Genomic DNA, 10,809 nt, shown 5'->3' on the forward strand with positions numbered 1-10,809 from the left:
CAAACAAAACATTGAGCATACAAAGCTATGTTTGCTATGTTTAGTGAAACTGTTTCCGATTTACTTTTTTCACAGGTATTTTGATTCAATAACGTACATTGCAGTTGGACCTTATTATGATGTTAGCAGCCAATATTTACGAAACACAGATCAAAATGTGTTTCCCTACTGGCGTGGAGCGAGTCTAACCATTACTATCATGCCTTTCTGTAAAGTCCGATTCCTGCTGAGTGTTTAATTATGAAAAATTGAAACATTCTTACATTCACACTAAGTTAACCAAAACGTCATCTATTTTTTATATAAAGTTCAATAGCCATAGTTAACTTCACAATTCTAAGTAGCGCTAATCAGGTTCTCGTACTCTCTTTCAAAAGTTTAACTATGGTTAACAAGTGTTCTCAACGATTAATTCATTTTGTGTTGGACACAACCTGAAAGTGACGTTATGTAAAATTATATGTATTTTGCAAGCTCGCACGTTATCACAAACACGTGCATATATGACTTCCGCACCACATACATTAGTAGATTTCAACACATTGCTTCAAGTGTCTGTGACATTACTGTTGAAACTTGCACGGACTACTTTCTTAAAGTATTTGTCGGCAGTCGTGATTCAATAATGTGCTACCACCTGTGAGCAGTAAAACTCAATAGAATGTTACAAACTTTGTGAAATAAAATAATTCCTGGCAGAAATTACCTGCATTTAACTATTCAACTAAAATCTCTTTTGTCAGAATCAGTAAACACCAATAAATCTTCAAATCAACTGATACAAAAACAGTAAATTCTAATTTACTATTATGGCTGGTCACCATTGGTAAAACAATATATAGCTTCACACCCATGGTGGTTGGTTCGACACCAAAGCATTCTTGGTTAATCTCTATAAAACAAGATATATTCCCTTGCGGTCAGGTGTCTAATCCACTTTATGTATTTGTGGAGAACATGATTACCTCTTTGCACGTGGAGGAGTTATAAACATTCAAATGTATATATATGTGTAAAAACGGCTTGTTTGGGTTGAGAAAATATATTACGTAGAGGAGCGAACAACGTTTCGACCTTCTTCGGTTATCGTCAGGTTCACAAAGAACATCACTGATTATTCAAGTATATAATAGTTTGTTTCTGAATTTCGCGCAAAGCTACTCGAGGGCTATCTGTGCTAGCCCTCCCTAATTTAGCAGTGTAAGACTAGAGGGAAGGCAGCTAGTCATCACCACCCACCGCCAATTCTTGGGCTGCTCTTTTACCAACAAATAGTGGGATTGACCATCACATTATAACGCCCCCACGGCTGAAATGGCGAGCATGTTTAGTGCGACGGGTATTTGAACCCGCGACCCTCGGATTACGAGTAGAACGCCTTAACCCACCTGGCCATAAACGTGGTATAGAATATAGAGAAATACAGTTAAAAGTAGAGTACTGGAAATGAGTGTTAGGTATATAATAAAATTCGTTTCCTATAGAATTGTCCGGGTTCCAGAGAAAAATTGCTGCTACCTCTATTAAAGAGCACGATTACCACTTAGAAAGTTACTCACGGAAAACAAGTGTCACAGCGCCCTTTTAGAATGAGTGTCCTTATTTTTAAACCAGTAGTAACTGTACCATGTTGTGTATTATCTTACATCACCAACAGGAGTCTTAGAAAGAAAAAGTCAATAAATCGTTTCAGCTCGTGGGGCATCCACCCATAACGACCATAAGTATTTGTCACACTTGTCCCAGTATATATTTAGATCGCAAGAAACTCTGAATTTCTCGAATTTTGTTTTGGTAACTTGTGACTTGGACCTCCTATTTTAACTTTATTTGTGGGATTTATTCATATATTTTATTGTACGTTTAACTTGACTTAGAGGGTGGGAAAGCAATGTGAACTGGTGAAACAAAATATTAGAGGTTTTTTTTTTACACCTCGTGCATTTCTTCCTTTTGTATTAAAGTTGGATACAAATTTTGGTTCTGTGCATTGTTTAGTTTAATTTTTTTTAAAAGATTTCACGGAAAAATTTTCTTCGTGGCTCGACTTAAGTGAAACTTTAAATTATTAGACCTTAACAGACAACTCTGAGTTAAATCTTCTGGCCGAATTGTGCCGCAACTGTTACATCCACTGCTACCAAGGCCTGTTATTCAGTATCAGAGCTCTTTAGTGAAGATTATTAAACATTTTAACACTACATATGACTAATTATTGTTAATATTTCGAACTAACCTGCTCATTATTAAAATAAAATCGACTGTTTAATTTAAATGTTTTAATGTGTATTGAAATTATTTGTCAGAGAAAGTTGCAGATATTACCTTAACAATAAAATTTATTGTGATTATTTGTCGTGATTACTTACAAACGTATTTCTGTTTTACTTTTTATTATTTTAATTACTTGGGAGAATTTAATCTGGCAAGTTTACCCCACCCTAAGAAGAATGGTTTCTCCCCAGAGTACGCTGGAAGTTTTTGTATAAAAGCTACAAACCGGCGCCAAATGTTGTTCTGTTCTCTTTGTGAATATTTAGTTGGAAAATTTACTAGTCAAGATGTCTACAAAGTGGTTACCTCTGGAATCAAATCCTGATGTAAGTATTATGAATAACAAAGTTAATTACAACAGAGTAAGTTAGTCAGTTTTTAACTGCGAAAAATATTTTTTTAAGTTAGGTATAATTTAAGCCTATTATATGTTACTCCAGTAGTGTCTAAGTTTAGCGTAGGATTTGTTTAACTTACTGTTAGTTAGACGTAGTAGCACTGTTGTGTTATCGTAATATTTAATCAATTTTGTTTTTTTTTTATGTTTGTAAATCTGACTTTGAAAGTTTATTTTATTATTTTTCAGGTAATGAATAAGGTAAGCAGTTATCCAGAATATTGTCCCAAACTAGTTTATTCACAATCCAAGTTATGAGTTTGAGCGGCAGTCTCTTGTTACCCGCAGTTGTCGGCTTGAGTTCCAGGAAAAACTGTATGAAGTGACATCGTGTCGTTCATTTGGTTACGACATCTCTTTTGAACGTTGCATTGTTCAGTTGTTATCGATTCAATATCGACTCCTTTCTTACGAATAACTCTTACTTCCAAGTTATTCCTTTCGTCAAAATGTTTTTTATCCTTGCGAAATTTAGCCTAACTCTATATATATATATATATATATATATATATATATATATATTAATATTTAAATTATTTCTTCATTAGTCTAGTACAAATTAGATTTCTCTTCTCAACGTTTCATTATTATTATTATTAAAATGTTTTATTTTATGATGCTAGGAAGTTTTAGAAACAAGTAAAGAGAGGCAACATTTGAAATTTTGCAATGCTAAAGCAGTCTTAAACTTTGTTTTTCTTAATGTAGCTGGAAATTACTCTCTCAAACTGCTACCTCTAAGTGTAGACTTAAGTTTGTACCCACCAACAGATGTTATGGCCTGAATGATTCTGTTTTTAGTTAATTTTGAGATACATTTTTCTTTTAATGTATTTCAAGATGACTGGTATTGGTGTTTTAAAACTTTATTAAAATTCTTTAGGTTTTCTTCAGATAAACAATCTAAGAAAGGTGAACTGTTTTCTACATTATTTTAAAGTTTCAGTACCCATACAAGCTGTCTTGAATACATCACTACTTTAAGTAGGTTTTTCATCATAAATTAACTTTTTAATACTTTTCTGAGTAACTTAATTCAATCAACCTTAAGAGTTTTGTAAGGTTACTAGTGGGTAACTTTGTATCAAACAAATGAGTGATAGTTATGTATTGTATTTGTTCTAAGTTTTTAATCTAAGTTAGACTGTACTATCTTTCACTTTAAGTTTCAGAAACCCCGTGCATCATTAAATGTGTTATTTGTTTCAGTTTATTTACAAGCTGGGAGTGCCAAAAGACTGGTCAGTAGTTGATGTATTTGGGTTAGATGATGACCTATTGGCTATGATTCCTAGTCCAGTACTTGCTGTGTTATTACTTTATCCTTTGGGACAGGAGGTGACTTGTTTTCTGTATTAATATAGTTTTAATAAGACTTTCTTACATGAGAAGCATTTGACAGTTTATTTAAATTTGGAGTATTTCTAGTGTAACATTCTTAAACATGAATCAATTCATTTTAAGAATTGTATATGGGAAGTGTAGCCTTTAACCTGCAATAGTTTTATTTACTTGGTAAATTGGGTTTTGTATATTTTAGTTTGTCAGTGATATTCATAACATACAAGTTACTGTTTCTCATCAGCATGACAAGCTAGTAAAGGAAGAAGAGGACACCATCAGAGCTTCTGGTCAGTCTGTAAGTGACCAGGTGTATTTCTTGCACCAGACTATCAAGAATGCATGTGGAACTGTGGCTCTCCTACATGCTGTGGCTAATAACACTGGATCCATCAAACTGGGTGAGATGTTTAAGCAGTTTTCTGTTCAGTGTAGTGGTACCACTGGTCACTAGTGAGTGGGTTCATACTTGGTAATACAGATCTATAGTTCCAAGGTGACCCTACCCTTAACTATAAATGTGTACAAAATTTCAGTAGTGGCTAACCCTTACTGTCCACCACCATACAATGTTTAATGAACATGTTCAAAACAAACTTGGTGTTGCCAAGATGCTGCTTGTCCAATAACTCTAAATTTGTCTCAATAGTTGCATGTGCATCAGAAACCCATGAATATGTTAGAGTTGAAGAAATGTTGTGTTGTAAGCTATGGTTTATATTTTTACGTGCATCCCAATGGTCAGCAGGTCAAAAGATAAAGTGGAATGTTAAAGTAGCTGTTGGCTTGGCAACACTTGTACATATTGTAGTTTGTGCTTGGTTATCTGGTATGAAAGGTCACCCTACATTTATAAAATATCTAACATAATCCTAATGTAAGTCTAGGAACTATTTGACTAGAAATATATAGTGTGAATTTTTAGTAATACATTACTTGCTACAACAAACCCATATAGTAAAGATATAATCAAATGTCCTCTCTGATATACAGAGAATTAAAGTTTGACTGGTTACCACAAACCTGATTAAAACAAAATTGTTCCTTTGCTTTTATTAGTGAGTGTTACTACCTATATCGAGTTGTCTTGATTCATTTTCTAGTGAAGTTTCTTACAGTAAATCTCTCTGATAGAGGACAGTTCCACTCTGGCTAAGTTCCTGAATGCAACCAAAGATCTGTCACCTGAAGAACGTGGGAAGTGCCTAGAAAAGGAAGAGGTAAGAACTGTGGAAGTGGTTTGTATACTTGGCAGTTCTATTTTTGTCAATGTAACTGTGTAGTTGAAACTAGTTTGCCATTATAATTCTTTAATTTTTATTTAGTCTTAGACAAACATTCCATATGGTTGTGGAAACTTGATGGTATATAGTTTATTAGAAAATCTAACTCTGTTTTCCAGATATTATATCTTTTTTTCTAGGACATCTCTGCAACTCATGAAAGGAGTGCACAAGAAGGACAGAGTCAGGTGAGTAAGTTTTTTGTTTTCTTCTCCTGAATTTCTTTGAATACCCATATTATTGGCAGTAACAAGTATGAATTACTGTTAAATGAGCAACCTCAACTTGGTACAAATTCTAGATATTTAAACTAACATCATGTCATGATTGCAAATCTGGACTTAAGTAAACTTCTTATGTCTAAAACTATCTTAAGTGAGATGTATAGCTTTGTGATTCTTAAATAGGTTTGAATTATGTTGACCTTGATTTGATAATCAGATCATGAGCTGATGTTGGGTCTTGTTAATCTAAGTGTATTTAAACTAAACCTTTCTTATATTTGAACACTTTCAGTATTAAAGTGTGCATGTTTAAATATACACTTTCTGATCAGAAAGCTGTCTTTGTCACAACATCTGCTATCCAAAATGTACTACTATAGTCCTGCAATTAATTCTCTTATACATGACTATAAGAAATCTCCAACTTGTGAAACCCAACAGAGTGCTATAGTATCCAAACTTTGCACAACTTCATGTGTTTAATTAAGAACTAATTTTCCATGTAAATTCTCCAAAGGTTTGGTTTTGGAGTATTACTACATCTGTAGTAATTAGTTCCTGCTCCAAATATTACATGAACTAAGTAAACTGAATAGATAGCTAGAACTTAAGTCTTGACACTGTTCTAACATAATTTGTTTTCTAAACTACATGAACAAATAACAAGATCCATCCTATTTGGTTTCAGTTTTGGTCATTAATGTGTATTGTTTGTGTTCAGGGTCTTGCATTTATTTGTATGTATAGTAATGTTGCATAGCTTGTAACATGCAAGTTAACTAGAATGTTTTTATTCAGTTACTAACTGATCTCAACTTCACAGAACCTTGACAGTAATTATAATTTAACTTGTTTGAAAGTCATTCATTTGCTTACCTAGTTTTTGTGGATATTCTGAAGTGTCCATTTCTCTGTATTAATGTGTTCCTAGATTTCTGTCCACTGTGATAATTAAAGGGAACAAAGTTTGACACTAGAACAAAACTGGTTTCTACTCATTTTTCTGGCCTTATCTCCTTCCAATCTTAATGTTATTGAAGGAAGACTTGATAATGGTTAATGTGGGTAAATTATAACAATTTTCCTGACAAGTTAACTTGACCTAATCTAGTGTGCTTAAAGAATTATAGAAGGTAGTCAGTGAAACATCCTATAACTAGGATGTCCATAGTTTACCCAAATACCAGATATGCTACTGTAGTTGTAACTGAAGTCTAGTGTGCCTACACTATTGTCCAAGACTTAATATTGGATGGTTTTCATTTCTTGCATCTGGAATACTTAATGTTTTAACTCAGTTTCACTTTTCCTGTTGTATTTTAGTGAATTTGTTATTAGGTACTGTTTTTTAAAATAAACCTAACCCAGTTAACTATTTAACTAGAATTGTTTTTAAGTCTTTGTTTAACTATAAACACTGCTAATGTTCAGGTGTGGGTGTATTTCTAGTTTAAATATCTACTGTTATTTACAGACACCCAGTAGTGATGATGAAGTGAACCTACACTTTGTAGCTTTTGTAGAAGTTGATGGTAACCTGTATGAACTGGGTAAGTTTTCTTCTATACTTTAATTTGTTCATTCTTTGAGTAAATGCTAAACCAACTGATCTTTACGTGAATGGCAGTAAATAAACTTTTGTTCAGCTCACTTAAGTTTATTTGTTTCTATTTGCAGAATTGTTTACCAGTTACTTTTGTTAATGTCATCAAATCTGGTAATTTTATAGACTGTGTGCTTTGATCTGATAAATATTCACTTGGAATTATTAAAAGTTCCTTAACCTTAGTTGTTACTGTAAATACAACTGGATATACAAAACATATCGCTCATAAATGTCTCCCTATGTCGGTACATAGATGAATATACTTCATTAAGTATTAAATAAACTAGTTAATATGGACACCAAGTTCTAGATCTTTAATTTTGGTGTATTTAAAATGGAACCTTTTTTTAAAATTAACATGTTACAGTAGTTAATCTTTTATTTTCATAAACAACTAAAACTAGTTTATCTTTTGAAATAATGTTTCTCTTACCATCCACCTTTTAGATGGTCGTAAAGCCTTTCCAATTAACCATGGTCCAACTTCAAAGGATACTCTATTAAAGGTAGGCTTAGTTCCTTACTGGTCCTGTATGTAGGAAAGGGTTTTTAGCACTAAAAACCACAAAAATCTGACCAGTTAATTAGTAATTGTTTTAAATTAATATTTCTTCTGTTTTAAATTAACTATACAATAATAACTTATCACTTAAATGTAATATGTTTAAGCCTAATTAATGAACTTTTAAATTTCACTTATCCACCTTCAAGGAAAATATCTAATGCATCCATTTTTTTTGATCTGTGAGCTACAACTAGCTTTCTGTACCAACAACTTGTTTGTATACTTACATAAGTAATGATTCCAGGGCTTCCTTACTTTGAGACTAACTTGTTTCTTACATTAAACTGTACAGGATGTTGTTACCTTTTACTAAAGCATGTTTAACGTCTGTAAGACTAACCCTTATGTTCTCAGTCTCAGATCTACTTGACAATTAATGTTTGCTGTATGTGTCAGGTGTTTAAATTTGTTATTTTATACAATAATAGTAAGATGTCCTTAAATGTACATCTATTTGTTTTATTTAAAATTGTAAGCCTACAAATTAACTTTAGTTAAACTTTACTTTCTAGTTGCTTACTTACAGACTTGTAAAATATGAACTTTTCAAACCAGCTGATGGTTGTTGGATAATTTCCTGGGTCTAAGGTGAAGATTCTCACTTACAGGTGTGAGTAAACTTGTCTGTTCTTGGTTGTAATATTATGTACTATTTAAAGTTTTGAGATTTACCTAATAGTTGAATATCCTCTAACTTGTAGGATGCAGCTGCTGTGTGTAAGAAGTTTATAGAGAGGGATCCTGAGAATGTGAGATTTAATGTTGTGGCCCTGGCAGCTGCTGCCAACTAGGTATGTTTAATTACACCACTTAACAGTTAAACAACCACTGCCAGTAGGAGTGGGTTCTGTAATTATGATCAAACATTGTCATTTTAAATGTAATTTCTTTTTATAAGCTTAACTTTGAATTTAAAATTATCACAGAGATTTAACACAATCTGCTGCTTTGTAGAGTGGCCTATGGTTACCTTTTGAAGTGAAAACTTTTAGTTGCTAGAAATATTCAAGTAAACTTATTTTAACTATTTGTTGGAATAATTCTTTTCATGTTGCCGACAAAAACCCTGGAGTGCAACCCTTAAATGTTATCTTGTAGAATATAACTACATGACTAATCTTTTCATATTAAGACTTGTATAAATCTAAATACATATTTTGCCAAATGTATTTAGTTAACAAGGTAACTGTATTACTGAACATGACACCCGTCAGCAGCTGACATCAGACTAGATTCTGAAAGCAACATACAGTACTCTTGTCATGCTGCTAGGATAAATACATCTTAAACTTTTATGTATAAAAACTTCTTTCAAGATGTGTAGTTTAAATTTTCAGTGAGCTGGTTAATATTTAACTTTTTTTTTAATTATTATTAAATGTTTTGGTAACTTCTTTTTTCAGCTCACCTGACACTAAGTGTGCATTGACTGTGATTTATTCCATCATGCTGACATCGTTGGATTATTGTGACCTTTTTGTATCACTTTCCTTGTTAAAACCAGTTATCTTAACTTGCAGCTCCACTTGCCTCTATTGTTATAGCACTATTACTTGCTAACAAAGTGTATTTTACTCTTGATACACTGGTCACATTTTATAGTATTTGCTTGTTATTAAGTTTCTAGAGGCATTACCCTGTTGTAGCCAGTCTGTTTATTACAGGTTATTTATACATAATAGTTTGTTAATAATTAAATTAATACTTGCATTCAAATATTTTAAATTTGGCATCTTAAACATGTAACCTGTCTTGGTGTTTCTTTTGATTCTTAAACTTTGGATTTATCAAAACTTAGTTTAACAAAATCTCCACAAACCCAAATATTAAATTTGGTAAAGTGTTTTGTTCTAGGCATGCTTAAACTTGGTTTTGAGTTGTCAAAATATTAATACAGCATTATAGTTTCTTTGGATATTGTTTTTAACTTGTATAACTTATAACTTGATTTCACTATTCTTTATCAATATGTGGACATTCCATGCTTGTGTATTAGTGTTAATTGTTTCAATAAAAAAAAACTCAGCAAACCTGTTATCTGTCTAATTCATATGGCCTAAGAGCATGTTTTAATGTTACTCCTACATGTTTAAGACCTCTGTGTAATAACTGTAGATTTGTAATGTTGGTCATCATTTTAGTAAGTTTCTCCAACTTCATACCTTTCCAAAGGTAAGGAGTCTAAGAATGAACATATTTCAAATGTGGCCTAACCAGTATGTTAAGTATTTCAGTAGATAAAAGCTGAGACCTTTTGTCCTACTCCTGTTAACACCACACTACTTGGATGGTGTAAGAGACTGATCAACCATTACAAAGATCCTTCTTATTTTGACACTTAAGGTTATTACTATCCAAATTATGATAACCCACTTCTATGTATCATAACTGAAATGTATTTGCCCAATTCACTAAATGATCCAAATCCTTATTGTAAAGCAGCAGGCTCCTCGTCACAGCTATCCTTCTTAAGTATTGACTGTTCGTTTATTTATGTCAATGTAATTAAAAACAGAGCAAAGAGCCTAAAACTAAACCCAGAGGTGCCCCACTTGTGATGCTAACCCAGTTCCACTGAACTCCATATGTAACAGCTATCTGCTTTCTTCCATTTAGCCCGTCTTCTGACTTATCCCCATTCCTATAGATTTTTCTTTACAAACCTTTTGTGGTACTTTGTTATATACTTCCTGAAAATCCAGATACACCAAATCTACAACTATACAATAATTTAAGTAACCTAACCTGTCCACACAATATGACAATATTTGTGAAACAACAGTTTCCTTGTTGGCTATTCAATGAAATTCTAAAGTTTGAGTTTAAAAGCATCTGTTTAACCTTCTTAATTTTCATTATTCCTTATCTATGTGCAACAAAACATTTCTGTTACAACAATGCTCACTTTACCCATTCTCATGTCTATACTTAAAGTTAATGATAAATCTAAAACCATACTGTTTCTAGTTCTAGTATGTTCCTTGACTAATTAATTGGTGGAGAGCACTCCTGAATAGTTTCTAAAACCTTCTTCCATGGTTTGACTCATAACATGTCCTAGGCAGTATGTCTGAAATTAAAACCACCCATAATTGTGACTTCATTAACAATTGAAACCT

The 10,809-nt window shown here is 32.5% G+C and overlaps 1 protein-coding gene across 1 annotated transcript; it reads left to right on the plus strand.

Annotated features, from left to right (window-relative positions):
* The first annotated feature begins 2,485 nt into the window (after nt 1-2,485).
* Nucleotides 2,486-9,483, plus strand: Uch (Ubiquitin carboxyl-terminal hydrolase). Its single transcript, XM_076503127.1, has 10 exons — nt 2,486-2,600; nt 2,861-2,872; nt 3,881-4,009; nt 4,257-4,413; nt 5,147-5,232; nt 5,436-5,483; nt 6,994-7,069; nt 7,573-7,631; nt 8,392-8,481; nt 9,094-9,483. The coding sequence occupies exons 1-9, from the start codon at nt 2,562-2,564 to the stop codon at nt 8,479-8,481; spliced, it is 696 nt and encodes a 231-aa protein (XP_076359242.1). The 5' UTR covers nt 2,486-2,561; the 3' UTR covers nt 9,094-9,483.
* Nucleotides 9,484-10,809: the final 1,326 nt, after the last annotated feature.

The sequence above is a fragment of the Tachypleus tridentatus genome, chromosome 6 (assembly GCF_004210375.1).
Source record: "Tachypleus tridentatus isolate NWPU-2018 chromosome 6, ASM421037v1, whole genome shotgun sequence".
In the NCBI taxonomy this organism is placed as follows: Eukaryota; Metazoa; Arthropoda; class Merostomata; order Xiphosura; family Limulidae; genus Tachypleus; species Tachypleus tridentatus.